The sequence below is a fragment of the Hypanus sabinus genome, chromosome 6 (genome assembly GCF_030144855.1).
Source record: "Hypanus sabinus isolate sHypSab1 chromosome 6, sHypSab1.hap1, whole genome shotgun sequence".
Classification (NCBI taxonomy): Eukaryota; Metazoa; Chordata; class Chondrichthyes; order Myliobatiformes; family Dasyatidae; genus Hypanus; species Hypanus sabinus.
The window spans coordinates 161,011,891-161,029,538 of NC_082711.1; the positions used below are offsets into that span (position 1 = coordinate 161,011,891).

At 38.2% G+C, this 17,648-nt stretch overlaps 1 protein-coding gene across 7 annotated transcripts in view; it reads right to left on the reverse strand.

Annotated features, from left to right (window-relative positions):
- Positions 1-1,654: 1,654 nt before the first annotated feature.
- The window catches only part of myo18ab (myosin XVIIIA b), a 218,755-nt gene continuing 202,761 nt past the window's right edge, over positions 1,655-17,648 (reverse strand). For all 7 annotated transcript variants that reach the window (XM_059973312.1, XM_059973310.1, XM_059973309.1 and 4 more), the window contains 2 exons: positions 11,848-11,955; positions 1,655-3,528 (listed from right to left, as the gene is read on the reverse strand). In XM_059973312.1, coding sequence (XP_059829295.1) covers positions 3,381-3,528; positions 11,848-11,955 — 256 coding nt within the window. In that variant the 3' untranslated portion in view covers positions 1,655-3,380. The remainder of the gene's footprint in view (positions 3,529-11,847; positions 11,956-17,648) is intronic.

Sequence of the window (17,648 nt, forward strand, 5' to 3'; positions counted from 1 at the left end):
GCATCTTTGAAAAAAGAGTAAACAAATTTTTGGGTCAACAACCTTCATGAGGACTGGAGAAAAAAAGCTGAGAAATTAGAGTAAGGTGGGGAGAGAGGAGGAAGAAATACAAGGTAGTAGGGATAGGTGAAGCTGAGAGGGGTGAGGAGTGAAGTAGAGAGCTGGGAAGTCAATTGGTGAAAGAGATAAAAGGCTGGAGAAGGAGGAATCTGATAGGAGAGGACAGGAGACCACGAAAGAAAGGGAAGGGAGAGGAGCACCAGAGGGAGGTGATGGGCAGGTAAGGTGATAAGGTGAGAGTGGGAAACAGGAATGGGAAATGGAAACCCTCCTGGTTTCTCCCATCACCTTGTTTCAATCTCCCATCCCCTCACCTTTAAAAGCTATTCATTTCTTTTCTCCAGTCCTGCCGAAGGGTCTCAGCCCGAAACATCGACAGTACTTTTTTCCCCATAGATACTGCCTGGCCTGCGTATATTCTCTTCCCCCCCCCCCCCCCTTTTCCACCAGGCAGAGGATACAAAAGCCTCAAAGAACATACCACCAGGCCCAAGGACAGCTTCTATTCTGCTGTTATCAAACTCTTGCATGGAGCTCTTCTATGATAAGGTGGACTTTTGTCCATAATTTACCTTGTTATGATCTTGCACCTTATTGTTTACTTGCACTGCACTTTGTTCTGTAACTTTTAGACTTTATTCTAAATTATTATGATTTCACCTTATTCTAGCTCAATGCATTGCATGATGATTTGATGTGTATAAATACAGTATGCAAGACTAGCTTTTCACTGTTTATCTTGGTACATGCAACAACAATTGTTACATTTGACTTGATGGGTGAACATCTCATTCCTGGGCCAACTGACTACTGTTGAAGGTTAAAAGAATTTTATAAGAATACAAAAAATATACAAAGTGAATATAAATATAGAGTAAATGTTTGTGTAGTTTAGTCACTTTAGTATTCCTAATTGGTTTCTATTAAAATATATATTGGGAGAAATTAATCTGTACCATATAAAAGAAAACAATTATAATCAAGGTAAATATATTTCCCAATTATCACTAATTGCAGAAGTAAACCCAAGTATTTAACTTTATCACTGTACTGATGATTAATTTAATCAGTGTATTTAATAGCTACAGTCTTGTAATTTTACAAAATATCAATAAATGATATTTATTGATAGAGCTATCCTCATTTGTTTGTATTTTTGTTTTTCTTTAAGAAATATGTAATCCATTAATGCAACCTCTACCCTTTTTTAATAATTTAAGAGATTCATGACTCTTTGGATTTGAAAATTGGTGTCATTTTACAAAATAATTTTACATATGTGGCAGACATTATAAATTCTTAAAGTTGTATATCGAGTAGCTCAATCTCAAAATAGCAAGTTTTGCCATATTCAATTAGTAGCTTCTTTACACAGAGCCACTGATCTTCACCACTTAATTTAGTTCAAGGTAACACTTTTAGTACAACGTTCTGCAAAAATAGTAGTTAGCAAATATGAAATGAGAGAACAAATGAAAAAGAATAATGGAAATGAGATTAATGAAATTTGGCAAAAAAATTAAAAATGACTTAAGCTATTTCCCCTTTTTGAAAATCAAAGTATATGTTTAAAAAAACCTATTCTTAGACCCTCTAAAGACAACCAAGAAGTTTATTTTGAAACATAAATAGTCAAAAAATACACAATTGAAGAAAGTATGGGTTTCTGATGTTTGCTATCTTTCAAATTAATTGAAATTGATCCACATCTTACACATTTGTTCCTCTGGTAATTCTGCTTTCTTTAAACTGTAAGAGTAAACTCTGAAGACAGAACTACACAACTCTTCTGTTGTAACAATCCAATTTGAAAATTCATTGTGTAACAGGACTTTGTACATCAGTGCTACATTTTGATTAAATGAATCAAACAGTACCATTTAATAACATTTCAGTACAAGTATTAATAATGCTTGCAGCACTGTAATGTTTGCTATTATTTCTACTAACTAAAGATGTACATAGACTGCATTCTTGAAAAGTGCACAGTTAGATAAGATTTTCAAATTCAATACTAATGGCATAATGAGTCACTGACCATTTAAGAAAAGTAATCAGAATAGTATTTGCTGTTGGCTTTATACACAAATGTCTTGGTCATTGAGACAATTATTTTAAACAATCCATGCAAAGTTATGAAAACTGAGTCAATATATAAAGATGGTATTATTTCATAGAATGTAACAAAGCTCTAATGTTGATTTTAATTACTTAATTGGATCGATAAACAATAATACAAGGAGTAATTTTATATACAACATACCCCAAATTTTAAGAAAACAAATATAATGAAGTGATTTACCATCCTTGAAGAGAAGAATAGGGGGCTATAGGTATTATGAAACAGACTTATCTGAATTTATGACATTCATTTAACCCCAAGCCATCATTAGCAGACATCATACCAAATTTGATCCAAATTATACAGTGATTTAATTGAGATCAGAAGATGTTATTTATTACACTTTGACATTATGTTCCTCATGCATAAACAAGCGTAATGATGAGGTAAAAATATACATTATTGGAACTCAATAATTACGTTTAAAAGGCATTTATCTTCCCAGTGCCTTACCTTTCTAATTACTTTCTATCCTCTGGAAATATACCTTATTCAATGAAGACGAAATATATAAATAGTTATTAATTGTATTTGTGTCAGAGTACTCTGTGAGATGTATGGCATCAACTCCATCTCTTTGCTTTGTGTTTCAAATTACAAGATAAACAATGTGTAAGAGACAACAAACCACCCACAAAAAGTATTTCTGATAAACTATTAACATATGCACACACACACACCTCAAAAGGGAAAAAAGTCTGAAGCCAATAGTTGCTTTGTTTTGCTATTATTTTAGTTTGTGTTTCCAGTTTACCACAGCTGAATAAGAAAAACTGATCTTTGGCTTAGGTAAAAATTACATGTAAACCTCAGAGGCACCCTAAATCCAACCAGAGATGACAAATTTAAATTAGAATTTGAAAGCAGACAATTATAAGAAATTTCAGCCAAAGCTATAGGGAGACAAAAATAAACCCATGTATCTCAAGGTTCCAAAATATTCAAATGAAAGCAGCAGCATCCATATTTGTAAGAAATACCAATCCAAGTACACCAAATTAAGTTTCAAGTAAATGCAGTCCATCAAAATCATGCAAACTTTTCTTTAACCAAAATTATACCAATACTTCATTCATCCTGTTTCAGTTTTTACCATTATTATTGTTTAACACTGAAGTAAAATCCCAGGAATTCAAACGTCATTTGCTGTACTCTTTTTAGTTAGTATGAACATGTTGTTAGCGAACCATGATTGTTGCTATGCGTTTGAGTCCACAATTTTGCTGTCACTATCACTGTGGCTTAGTGGTCGTCTTGTTGCCAACCTGGATTTGAAGTAGTCTTCCACACCATCCATATTATCATCAGAGTCGTCAACAGTCATATGTCGACGATATAAGGGAGGACTGAAACAGATGAGAATGGAATGGGAGGGGTTGGAGAGATTATTACAAAAAATTGTCACGCAAGAGGATAAATATTGATGCAATATTGACTTCGTATCAATATTGGGTTAAACCTTCCCTGGTACAATTTCACAGTTTTGATGTACTTCCACCTTCAAAATGTGCATTTAAGTTTCAGCAAGTATCAAATGTTTGTGCTTGCAGAGGTTATAAAAGGACAATAAAACATATATAAAAACTCCAATAATCTAGCACCATTGGGACTTAGGTGATGCCAGTCTAGTATACGATTGGATACCTAAATCAACTTTTACTTCAAATTTTCACATACTGCAAAATAAATTCCCCCTCGTGTTACCCCTAAACTTTTGCTCCTTAATTCTCAACTCATGTCCTCGTTTGAATCTCCCCTACTCTCAATGGAAAAAGCCTATCCACGTCAACTCTATCTATCTCCCTCATAATTTTAACTATCACTCTTCATCAGACCAGAAATGCTGATTATTTATTCCCCTCCATAATTGCTGAATGAGATGCTGAGTTTCTTCTAGCATTGTTTGTGCTGCTCAAGATTTCCAGCATCTACAGTATCTCTTGTGTTTGGAAAATCTACCAGCACGAGATCCTCACTCAAGTTGCAAATCTACCCAGGTTCCTCGCCTCTGGTGTTCTGGACCTCAGCTCCAGCTCTGACTGTACACCTTACTCACAGTCAGGTCCCAAACCCGGATGCTTTCTGGACTCTTGATCCAACGGCACACCTCACTCACACTCTGGATCCTCACCTTCCATTATGGATTGACCTTCAGGATTTCTGAACAATCTGATGCTAGTTTATTGGAGTTTTATTATCATTTTGCTCTTTATATAAATGTGTATGAGTAAGTTACTGGATTAGTTTCTGTTAACTTCTCTATCAGAAATTTAATGCAATGTTGAGCTACAGAATACCAAGCTAACTACTGAAAATTAGCAGTAATTCCACTTTAAACATTGAGAGCTGATTTCAGCTTTCCTTTTCTGTAGACTAGAACACATTAACTACTCAGTGAACTCCAACCAGCATCATGCCACAGATATAGCTAACCCACTTATCAAAGTTAAGAATGCTAGGTAGCAAGCAGCTACAATGTAGTTTGAGGCATATGTACCAGCCACCAGTAATTTTGCAAATTGTTGTTAAATATTGTTAACCTTGACAACTATTACTACATAATGTCTCAATTACATTGAGATAAAATTTGGTATATTATGGAATAAAGGTTCAGTGCTGGTTGAAAAAGAAATTGTGCAATGTCTATAACTTTAGGACAGTAGAATCATAAATAGTAAGCCTTTAATTTTCTACCACCCTGTCTTGAAAGACTTAAACCTAAATATGAAAAGGTGTGAGGAAGAAAATAATACAGACAGTAACTTCCACATCAAGGAAATTGGATAAAATATTCACCACACACATTTAGCACTTAATGTTAAGAATGTTAATACTGCTGAAGATAGTTTAAAGTTATTTCAGCATAAAAGAAACCATGCATTTTCATACATTCATTAAGATGAGGAATGAAAATGCCAGAAAATATTTCAGAATCCCCGGGCTAATATTAACCTATCCTACTGGACAGAAAAATGTGATTGTACCCTTCACTCACAACCCATAATAATAATTAGGTTCTTCTTGTCCTCATCTGCACACATCCAGATTCATTAGATGATCCTCCATAATTTCCATGACCTTCAACAAAATTTCACTACCAGACATCTTCCCTGCCCTCCCACTTCACCTTTCGATTAGCATTCTAAAGTGTCCATATTATTTGCAATTCCTAGTGCACACTTTGACCTTCAACACCAACTGGATTTCACAACTGAGACAGCAATTTCCTTTTTTACCTCTATCCTACTGCTATCCAGGCCCCTTTAATCTGCCTCCACCACATGAGACTATATCTTACAGTTTCAATTCCTTATTTTCTCTTCTGTATGCCAATACAGCTTCTTAAGTTATTGTTCCCTTTACATTTTTTCTCCATACCCTAACCCCTCTTGTCTCCATTGCCCCTTTATTTGTAACTTTAAACCTGTTTTCTTCCTCATTTTTAAAAATTCCTTTACTAGGTTTCTCAACTGAAGTGACTTAGCCTGTTGATTGCTTCCTTGCAAGATACTGGTGGACATGTTTGCTAGAGCTGTTAAGGAGGTCTTAAACTAAGTTGGCAGGGAGATGGGAACAGAGCAATAGTGCTGTGGATAGGACAGTTGGTATACAAGTTGATGGGAGTGTCTAATGAGACTGAGGATGGACAGGATGAAATTGCAGTCATTGGGATGAGATGAAGTGTAACACAAGGTCAAAATCAAAAAGCATGATGACTACAGGACTGCAGATTTTATATTTGAATGCATGCAGTATAAGGATTAAGGTAGATGATCTAACAGCATAGTTAAGAGCGTTGCAAGTATATCAGAGTTATGAATGAAAAAAGGTCATAGTTGGGAGTTCAACATCTAAGAATACGCCTTGTATTGAAAAGACAAGCACGTAAGCAGAGTATGTGGGGTGGCTCTGTTGGTTTGAAAACAATGAAATCAAATCCATAGAAAGAGATGACATCAGATCAAAAGATGCAGAATCCTTGTGAGTCATGTTAAGAAACCACAAGGGTAAAAAGGCCCTAATACAAGTTATATACAGGCCCTTCAACAGTAGCCAGGATATGGGATATAAATTTCAATGGCAAATAGAAATGACATGTAAAAAGGGCAATATTATGATAGTCTAGGGAAATTTCAATATGCAGGTAGAGAGGGGATTTGTAGAATGCCTATGAGATGGCTTTTTAGACAACACACACAAAATGCTGGTGGAACACAGCAGGCCAGGCAGCATCTATAAGGAGAAGCGCTGTCAATGTTTTGGGCCCAGACCCTTCGTCAGGATTAACCGAAAGAAAAGACAGTAAGAGATTTGAAAGTAGTGGGGGGAGAGGGAAATGCAAAATGATAGGAGAAGACAGGAGGGGGTGGGGATGAAGCTAAGAGCTGGAAAGGTGATTGGCGAAAGTGATACAGAGCTGGAGAAGGGAAAGGATCATGGGATGGGAGGCCTCGGGAGAAAGAAAGGTGTGGGGGGGGGGAAGCACCAGAGGGAGATGGAGAACAGGCAAACAACTAAATGTGTCAGGGATGGGGTAAGAAGGGGAGGAGGGGCATTAACGTAAGTTGGAGAAGTCAATGTTCATGCCATCAGGTTGGAGGCTACCCAGCCAGTATACAAGGTGTTGTTCCTCCAACCTGAGTTTGGATTCATTTTGACAGTAGAGGAGGCCATGGATAGACATATCAGAATGGGAATGGGATGTGGAATTAAAATGTGCGGCCACTGGGAGATCCTGCTTTCTTTGGCGGACAGAGCGTAGGCGTTCAGCGAAACGGTCTCCCAGTCTGCGTCGGGTCTCACCAATATATAAAAGGCCACACCGGGAGCACCGGACGCAGTATACCACACCAGCCAACTCACAGGTGAAGTGTCGCCTCATCTGAAAGGACTGTCTGGGGCCCTGAATGGTGGTGAGGGAGGAAGTGTAAGGGCAGGTATAGCACTTGTTCCACTTACAAGGATAAGTGCCAGGAGGGAGATCGGTGGGAAGGGATGGGGGTGGGGGGGGGGGGGGAACAAGTGGACAAAGGAGTCGCATAGGGAGCGATCCCTGCGGAAAGCAGCAAGAGGTGGGGAGGGAAAGATGTGCTTGGTAGTGGAATCCCGTTGGAGGTGGCAGAAGTTACGGAGAATTATACGTTGGACCTGGAGGCTGGTGAGGACAAGGGAAACCCTACTCCAAGTGGGGTGGCGGGCGGATGGGGTGAGGGCAGATGTGCAGGAAATGGGAGAGATGCGTTGACCTGGAGGCTGCTGGGGTGGCAGGTGAGGACAAGGGGAACCAGTCTTCTCCTATCATTTTGCATTTCTCCCTTCCCCCATGACTTTCAAATTTCTTACTATCTTTCCTTTCAGTTGGTCCTGACGAAGGGTCTCAGCCCAAAACGTCGCCAGTGCTTCTCTTTATAGATGTTGCCTGGCCTGCTGTGTTCCACAAGCATTTTGTGTGTGTTGTTTGAATTTCTAGCATTTGCAGATTTCCTCGAGATGGCTTTTTAGAGCAGCTTGCAGCTTTTAGAGCACTGGGGAAAGGCTGGATTGGATGTTGTGTAACAAACCAGATTTGAATAGGGAGCTTAAGGTAAAGAAATCCTCAGGAGGCAATGATCATAATATGATAGAAATCACCCTGCAGTTTGAGAGGGTGAAGATAAAGTCAGATGTGTCAGTATTACAGTGGATTAAAGCGAATTACAGAGGCATGAGAGAGGAGCTGGCCAAAATTAAATGGAAGGAGACAGCAGGAGAGTTGACAGTTGAACAGCAATGGCTGAAGTTTCTGGGGGCAATTTGGAAGGTGCAGGATAGATACATCTCGAAGATGAAGATGTACTCTAGAGGGTGTGGCAACCAAAGGTGACAAGGGAAGTCAACAGTAGTATAAAAGAAAAAGAGAAGGCATATAATATTGGAAAATTTAGTGGGATGTTCGAGGACTGGGAAAATTTTAAAAACCAACAGAAGCAACTAACAAACAATAAGGATAAAAAAGATGAAATATGAAAGGTAACATAGCCAAAAATATTAAAGAGGATACCAAAAGATTTTCAGATATATAAAAACTGAAAAAAGAGGCGAGAGTGGATTTTGGATAGCTGGAAATGACACTGAAGAGGTAGTAATGTGGGAACAAAGAAATGGAACTTAAATATTTTGCATCAATCTTCACTGTGGGGAAAAAACCCAGCAAGTAGTATGCCAGAAATTCAAGTGTGTCAGGGGGCAGAAGTGAGTGTAGTTGCTATTTCTAAGGAGAAAGTACTTAGGAAGCTGAAAGGTCTGGAAGTGGATAAGTCACATGGATTAGATAGACTACACAGCAGGGTTCTGAAAGCAATAGTTAAAGAGATTGTGGAGGCATTCGTAATAATCATTCAAGGATCATTAGATTCTGGAATGGTTCCAGAGCATTGGAAAATTGCAAATGTCATTCAGCTCTTTAAGAAGTAAGTAAATTATAGGATAGTTAGCTTGACTTCAGTAGTTGGGAAGATGTTGGAGTCCATTATTAAAGATGAAGTTTTGGATACTTCGGGGTACATGATAAGATAGTCTGTCAGCATGGTTTCCTTAAGGGAAAACCTTGCCTGACAAATCTGTTGGAATCCTTTGAGGAAATGACAGGCAGGATAGGCAAAGAAGAGTCAATGGATATTGTTTACATGGATTTTCAGAAGGCCGTTGACAAGGTGACATGCATGAGGGTGCATAACAAAATAAGAGCTCATGGTATTACAGGAAATATACTAGCATGGATAGCAGATTGGCTAACTGGCAGAAGGGAATAAATAGAGCCTATTCTGGTTGGCTAGCAGTGAGAAGCGTTGTCTGGCATGGTTCTATATTGTGACTGCTTCTTTTCATGGTATACGTCGATGATTTGGATGATAGAACTGATGGCTTTGTGGCCACATTTGCGATGATAAAAAGATAGGTGGAGGGGCAGGGTAGTGTCGAGGGAACAGGGACCAGAGAATGCAGACTCAGAATAGAGAAAAGTCCACTTAGAACAGAGATGAGAAGGAATTTCTTTAGCCAGTGGGTGGTGAATCTGCGGAATTCATTGCCACAGATAGCTGTGAAGGCCAAATCATTTAATATATTTAAAGCAGAGATTGATAGGTTCTTAATTAGTCAGGGCCATAAAGGTTACAGGGAGAAGGCAGGAGAATAGTGTTGAGAAGGATAATAAAGCTGCCAATGTGGAATGGCGGAGCAGACTTAATGGGCTGAGTGTCCCAATTCTGCTCCCATATCTTATGGTCTTCTGTTTTTTTTTTCTTCGTGGAAAGAAATATGGATTTAGGTTTGTGACCTTATGTTAACGCCTCCCACCCAATTTTACTCTCACTTCCCTTGACACCAATAAACAGACGTTCATCACAAACATACCCTTTTACTGAGCATCAATATTAACATTCCTTCTATCCAGTATCACATTTCTATATGGCAGTAAGTTGCAACATAGAGCTTCCTCTTTTCCGCATTAACTTTAGCAGCTTACCTGTTTCTGCACTGATATTTTATTTATTTCACATACTACCCATTCTGTGGCCTCTGCAATTATGTAATTACCAAATAGAACCTAATTATAGTCAAGGCTCTGCTGTAGACCCTCGCCCATTAGGAATTGATTGAATCACCTCAACTCATTTAACGTAAGACCCTCACAATATCTCAAATGAAACTTTTATCCCACAGATAAAAGCTAGATCTGAATTCAGTCTCATACCTATTCCAAACTACAACCCAATTCCACCCCATGCCATTTCTCAATTGCTGCAGAACACATTGTTAACTGCAAAACTTAGTTTTTTTTTCAATATTAGTAACTTAGAGAAGGTGAATTAAAAGTTAAGCATGCAGCTTTTGTCCAGATTCACACAGATTCATAGAAACCTACTTTATTATTCACTCTCTGGTCGGTACAAGTACTTCATCATCACACTGTCTACTTGTTTCATTCTCTTCTTGTCACTTTTCTTCATTTTCTTTCCAGAATTTTCATCAGTTTTATCTTCCTTACCATCATCACCTTGTGAATAAGTTTCTCTTTTCTTTGTACTTCGTTTGACACTGTTCATACTTCGATATGAGACTGTAGAGCCTGAAGAGGAGGAACTGGATGATTCTGATGATTCAGAGTCACTTTCCTTCTTTCTTGATTTTTTCTTAGACTTTTTAGAATGCTTCTTGGAGCCCTTCTTTCGATGCTTCTCTTCTGATGAGGATGACTCGGAATCAGAACTTCTGCTTTTCTTGCTTTTGTATTTCTTATTTTGGGACTTACTTACATCTAAAGAGGATGATGATCTTCGAAGGCTGGTTGATTGCTTATTCATTTCTTCTTCATTCTCATTAGATTCTGGGTCTAGACTACTTCTTTTAAATGTAATTGGTTTATATTCCAGAACCTCATTAATGGCAGCCTCTAAATCTGGATCCAAATAATTCCGGTGACCTACTGGCTTAACATTAGAACTTTCTGATGGCATTTCATCTGAAACAGATGATCTAGGTCTGGGAGGAACACTGAAACTTCGCCCTACAGAGTGCTGACTATATAATGACCTTTCACTTAGTGCCACACTTGATGCAGCATCATCATCTTCCAACTCACCAAATCTACTTTTTGAAATGGATAATCTTGTGTCTAAATGACTAAGGGTTGAGCTTTGTAGTCCTAATTCTGATCTACGGTTGAGCAAAGGACTAACTGGACTGTACACATCACTACGATTATCATCGAGTCTTGAAAGGCTTCTTCTCAAACTGGATGGAGGACTGGTTAAAGCAAAACTCACAGATGATTTTGCATCATCGTCAGCTTCCAAACTACGTCTTATGGAAGCTCGGCTTACAGGAACTGAAACAGTAGAAGCTTTGTCAAAGTCAGGACTGGTCAAGGCCCATCTCCTGTCTAATCCTTTCTTTGCTCTACTCGTTGCCTCTGAATATGCCTGAGAAATAACAGATCCCCCATCATCCAAGTCATCAGCTGCTTGGATTTTTTTCCATGAAGTAGTAGAAAAGCTGTCATTTAAATTGTCTGTACTGGTGGCTTTCTTTGCTTTTCGAAATGATCTCTCGGGTGACATTGATCGTTCTTTACTTAGTGTTGAGAGAAGAGAATCATTATTACTTTTACCACTGAGAGAATCCTTCATATTCCCTCGTTTACGGTAGCTGAGGGAACTCATTACAGAAGCAGGTCTAGAGTCCTCCACTTCTCTCCCTTCCTTTAATTCCTTTCCTTCCTTCCCCTCTTTCAGGTCTAAACTAACAGAAAATCTGATTACAAGAAGATGGGAAACAAAGGAAAAGAAGATAAAGGTAAATGAATTATAAAGTAGAATACATAGAATAAATAAAACAGTAATGGTCAGTTAAAGAAAAAGATAAAGAAAAAACATTCAAAAATAGCTTCTGAAGTAGGCACTTGTGATGGCTCAATTTGCATGATATCGAGAAGCTAAATCCATAACAACAGTTTATTTTTTTTACTGCAATAAATTGGAAAGCCATCTTCATTTTGCATTTATTAAGGTAGGAAAATAATACTCAATTAGATCTTTTAAGATATCATTAGTGAGAATGTCACTGTGTATATTTCAGAATCAAAGCAGTGAAAAGAAAATGTGATGAATTAATTTTAGACTAACCTTGAGCTTTTTAGGCTTCCATCATCTGAGCCCTTGTTCTTTGACAGCCAGGACTTGACACCATCCACACGTTTTTCAACTTCAGAGTCTGTGTCTGAATCACATTCACTGTTTCAAGACATGGATTGAAAAGACATGTTTATAAATTTCTTTCTTAAGGAATAATGATGTATTCAGGTAAGACACTCATGCAAGAGCAAGGAGATCCATTTCAGTAAGTAGTATACTTATGTTCCAGCTCATAGATTTTATTTGTTAAATATATAATTACACATACAATTAATGTCTTAAAACACTGGTAACAAATGCAGTGAGGTCTATCTATTATTCCACTTCACTGATGTAAACATTATTAATGACCCCATTATAAAACAATAATCTGATACTTCTGGACAATTGGTTGGTTTTGAGCAAGGGGAGTATCTCAGTTTTAGTATTTTATCCAATCCCATTATGCAAACTTTACCCAAAACACCATTGTTCATATGTATCATTGACAATTCTACTGACAGGCTAATAATGCACTAAGGCAGCTAATAATCAGCAAGCTCAAATATACCCACCTGAAGAACACCTTTACATATCCTTCAGGCATTACTAAGTACAAACACAAGATACTGGAAATCAAAAGCAACACCCACAAACTGTTGGAGGAACTCAGGGCTGGCAGCATCTATGGAAAAGAATAAATAGTCAACATTTTACTCTTTTTCATAGATGCTGCCTGACCTGCTGAGTTCCTCCAGCGTTTTCTGTGTACTACCAAATACCTTGGCACTAACTAGGCAAAATAGGCAACTTGATTGGCTCTGCCCACTCTAATCTAGCAATCCTAGATCAGCTGTTTTTTTTAAAAAAGTAAAAAGACAATTTAAGCTGAAGGATCCCATTTAAAATCAATTTGAGACAAGAATTATACATCCCTATAAAGACACAAAGAAATCATGTTTTGTAATGACCCTGTCTAAATTTGACCTGATATTCCTAGCACATTAAATCTATGCTACCTCTTCATTATACCACAAGCAATGCTAATTACACTGTCAATTGCCTCATTTGCCCTATTGCAAGAGCAGGTTTGTGTGCATCAATTAAAATTAGCATGTACTGATTATATCCGGCCTGTTCTTAAAAACAAATGCATGTGGCTGTAATAGGTAACAGAAATCAGTAACTGTATCCTGTTAAAATGACTCATGGCACAACATAGTAGAGCAGAGGCTGCACAGTTAATGCACTGTGGAGGGAAGGAAAATAAGATCTATGGTTAAAATGGAGAATTGACGCTGTGCTAATTGGTAATATAATTTGATGGGTTTATCAGATAGACCAAAGATGAACTGGATGTGTTGACTTGCTTCATCTCCCTGCTAGCTATAAAATGGGACATGAGAAACAAGCATTTATAACAACAAAAATGTGCAGAATATAGTGGACTGCATTGAATCTTGAGACTGGCCAAATACAACAAAACCTCTGCAGCAAAATTATTTGACTGGACATTCCCATTTTTTTGCACCATAGCACTTTATATTATACATGCAATAGCCATTTGGGTGTGGATCACACACCAAGTCAAGAGCTAAATGATCAAATCTTTATCTTTTACCCTCTAGTGAGTCTTGGAAGTTCAAACACAAATGGCACAGTAGACTGCTGTGGAATGATAAAATTATGCCCAGTGGATGACTATAAAGCCAGTAGAAAATGAGGAAACAGAATCCTTTCTATCTGCACTATTTCTCCAAGTTGAAAAATCATAACCTGAAGCAAATATAGTCGAGTATCTTGTAACTTGGGGGAGACTGTAACTCTTGTGAAGTCATGTGCAGCACTGCATGCTGCTTACTGGCAAAGACAAATGAAATATACATGGTTCTCTTGGAGCAGAGAAGATCCATGAACTCCTTAAACTAATTTGAAGATATCCTGACACTGTCTGGAAAAGAGCCAACATTTCACCACTCATGGCCTTGGAGACTTTGACAATGTTGTGAAGGTACTGCAAAAGTAGAAAATATGAAATTTCAGAACAAAGATTCTTCAGTTATGAAAATCCTACACATCACACATTATTCCCTAGTGAGTTTCTCAGAGGGTTTTCAGGAAACATCTTTTCCATGTGCTAATGGCCTCATGTTGAGTTCTTCCTCCCCGTTCCAGCAGTATTGTTTTGCACCCTTATTCTCCCTGCTGTAATGTGCATGGGAAGTCTTGTGAAACCAGGGACAGCAGTACAACACATCACAAACTATCTGCTCTGTCAGTGAAAACAGTTCCCGTGTTGGCCTTATCAGCCTCCACAGAAACCATCCTTGATCCCAGGACTCGGCCTGAGACTGCATTCCAAAATAAATAGCATCAGATATCTGGGAGCAGTTCATTATTACGGAAGCGTCGAAGTCAAAATAAACTCCTTCAGAATGTGTTGTACAGATCCTATGGACAATAAATAATGAGTTACAGTCAAACTACCTCATCTCTTTCTGCACTTTAAGTTCATGAACAACGTCTCACCTTGATGAAGTATTGTGCTAACTGAGTAATTTTATTTATCTATTTATTTTTGTTGAGAAAATTTTGTTCTGGCCATGCTGCCAGGCAAACCCCAATTTTACCATAACCTAACTACATGACAATTTACAACATGATCAATTAACCTACCAACCGGTACATTTTTGTACTGTGGAAGGAAACCAGAGCACTTGGAGGAAACCCACATGGGAAGAACATACAAACTCCTGATAGACAGAGCTGGGAATTGAATCTGGATCACTGGCACTGTAAAGCATTGTGCTAACTACTATGCCATGCTGCCACCAGAAAAAATATGCATAATCCTTTTAATACAGATCTTCAAATATTAGCTGCTTTTCAACAAATGTTTGATGCCCAAGGTGATGGACATCCATGGGGGGGGCGGAGGGAGAAGACTTTGATCTTTTGCTTTTAAAGTCAGCATTTACATGATGACATTCCATAGTTCACAACACCACTTTAAAAAATAAAACCTTTGTTCTCATCAATGATCATCTTATGGTTAATTTGGAATTACCAATTAAGTACTAAATTTGGTGAAGTTATTACACTTTTTGTCTACTAGGAAACTGAATGAAGCTACCTAAATCTTATTCGCATCTGCAGGCAGGATTTGATCAAAGGGGTCAAGAGATGAAAGAAAAATAGTCAACCTCTTGCACCAGTTTACCCTATCCATTTTCAACAGGCATGTAAGAAAGAGATAATTTCTAATGAATTTTCATGTTTGAGTGTCACAAATGTGGAGATTTTTTGGTTTATTGAATGTTTTTCACTTTTTAAAAAAATCACAAATATTTAAGAGGTTTTACACAGGCAGTCCCCGGGTTACGAACGAGTTCTGTTCCTGAGTCCATCTTTAAGTCAGATTGTACGCAAATCAGAACAAGTACATCCGGTATTATTTAGCGTCAGTTAATCAAACGTTTGTCTTAGTATATATTTTACCTTTCTATGCATATAAAACACTTAAGAAAGGTATGTATTCCAATAATTAAACCACTGCATTGCTTAGGAATAATTGTAGCTTTCATTGGGGCAGGGCCTTTCACATGCTCCATTATTCTCACTTTATCCTTTAAAATTGTTCCGATCATTGACCAACTGTAGCCCAACACTTTTCCAATGACCGATCATATTTCACCTCTTTCCAAAAGCTTTAATATTTCCACTTTATTTTCAATCATGATCGCTTCCTGTCAACAGATCAGAAACACTGCGGGCGGCAGGTCTAGACCTCTGCTGCTGGGTCCTCAGGACCACCACACTGAACTCCCCGGGTCCTAATGTCCACCGCACTGTGACAGGTTAAATGGGACAAGTGGGGGCTGTGCTGGGTTTGGGTACTTGAGCCTCCTCAATACTCCATGTGGGAATTTAAACCGGAGGTGGCTTTTTTTTTACGAGGTTGAGTTGTGAGCTTGACATCAGCCCGGTGCACTCGTGAGCGGTCTGTCACTGGATTGAACTCGGGAACATTCGTTCTTGAGCCCAGCGCTGATCTCACTGCACCACCAGCTGACCGGAAAAGGCAGGGGAGGGGGGGGGGGGGTCAGGGTGAATCTTGCTAAGAAAAATTTAAGCCAAATACAAAGTTACACACTCAACACATTGTCAATGGCAATGACTTAAAATGGCGGACGGCGTTCTCCTTCCTCGGTTCATAAGTACGAGTTGTTCGTAAGTCGGACGTTCATAACTCGGGGACTACCTGTAATGGTAATGGAACCACCTAAAAGGAGTTCTGGGAAGAAAGGCCAAGGTGAGGGGCAAGTTTTAAAATGCCAAGCTGGGTGAAAAACAGATTTGGGAATGCACCCTTTACCATCAAATTGATAATTACCAAGTCAAAACAACAGAATTTTTACAGAGCTTGTGAGAATGAAAATGTTGACAAAGATAGAAAAGAATGAAGACTTTAATCAGAATTACCTGATTGCTATGAAGGGAGAATTTTTTTCTACTCAGGCACATGTTTAGGTGCAATGCAAATGAAAATGCATTGTTTCCTGCATTATAAAGATATGGATCCATAGATTCATACAGATGCATAAAGTTCTACAACACGGACAACTACATGGATAGGAAAGGTTTAGAAGAAAATTCTATAACTGTACCTGCCTCTACTAACTCCTTTGGCAGCTTGTTCATATATCCATCACTGTCTATATAAAAACCTTGCCCCTCAGATCCCACTTATATCTTTCCCTTCTCATTGTAACCAATGCTTTCTAGTCTGAAGACTCCCTTGACACAGGAGGAAAAGACTGTGACTATCTACATACACCACTCATAATTTTATAAAACGCTGAAAAGGTCAACTTTCAATCTCCTTTAATCCAGGGAAGAATCCTAGCCTATCCAATCTCTTGTCCAGGCCATACTGTTGTGAGTCTTTGGCTTAATCAGATAATTCTTGTACCACCCTGATCAGAACAGTACTCAACTCTAAGTGTGGCCTAATCAACAATTTGACTATAATATGGTGTCCATACTCTTATACTCGATGCCTCAGTCATTGAGGGCAAGCATACCATATGCCTTATTTATCACTCTGTTCACTTGTACCTGCACTTTCAGGGAACCAGGTATTTGTACCCCAAAGTCTTGGTGTTCAATAAACATCAAGACTATATATGCCCTAGTATCAATCTTCACACTTGTCTGAATTAAATTCCATCTACCATTCTCCTACTTGCTTTCACAGTTGATTGGGATCCTGTTGTAACTTTAAATGAACTTCTCATTGTCCAATATACCATTAATTTTGGTGTCATCTGCAAACTTTTGATTAGCAAGTTGTCTTCCAAATCATTAATTTTTACAATGAACAATAAATATTCCAGCACCAGTCCTCATGGCACAGCCCTGGTTACTAGTCTCCAATCTGAAAAGTAATTTCCTACTACCACCCTCTACCTCCCACCACCAAGAAAATTTTGTATCCAATTTGCTACCTCGCATTGGATACATGTTTACCAACCAGCCTATAAGCGGGATTTTGCCTGAGGTCCTTCTAAACTCCATGTAGAAAACATCCACCATTCAATTTATTATATTTATATAATATTGTATAAAACTCATCAGTTGTGAATGTGTGCTATTCCCAAAGACCAACTTTAGTGGTACAGCCTTCTTATAGTGGTTTAAAGCTATTAATTTCTAGCACTATTACAGATTCTGAATTATAATTGGTGTCATATACAAGACCATAAGACATAGGAGGAGATTTAAGCCATTCAGTCCATCAAGTCTGCTCCACC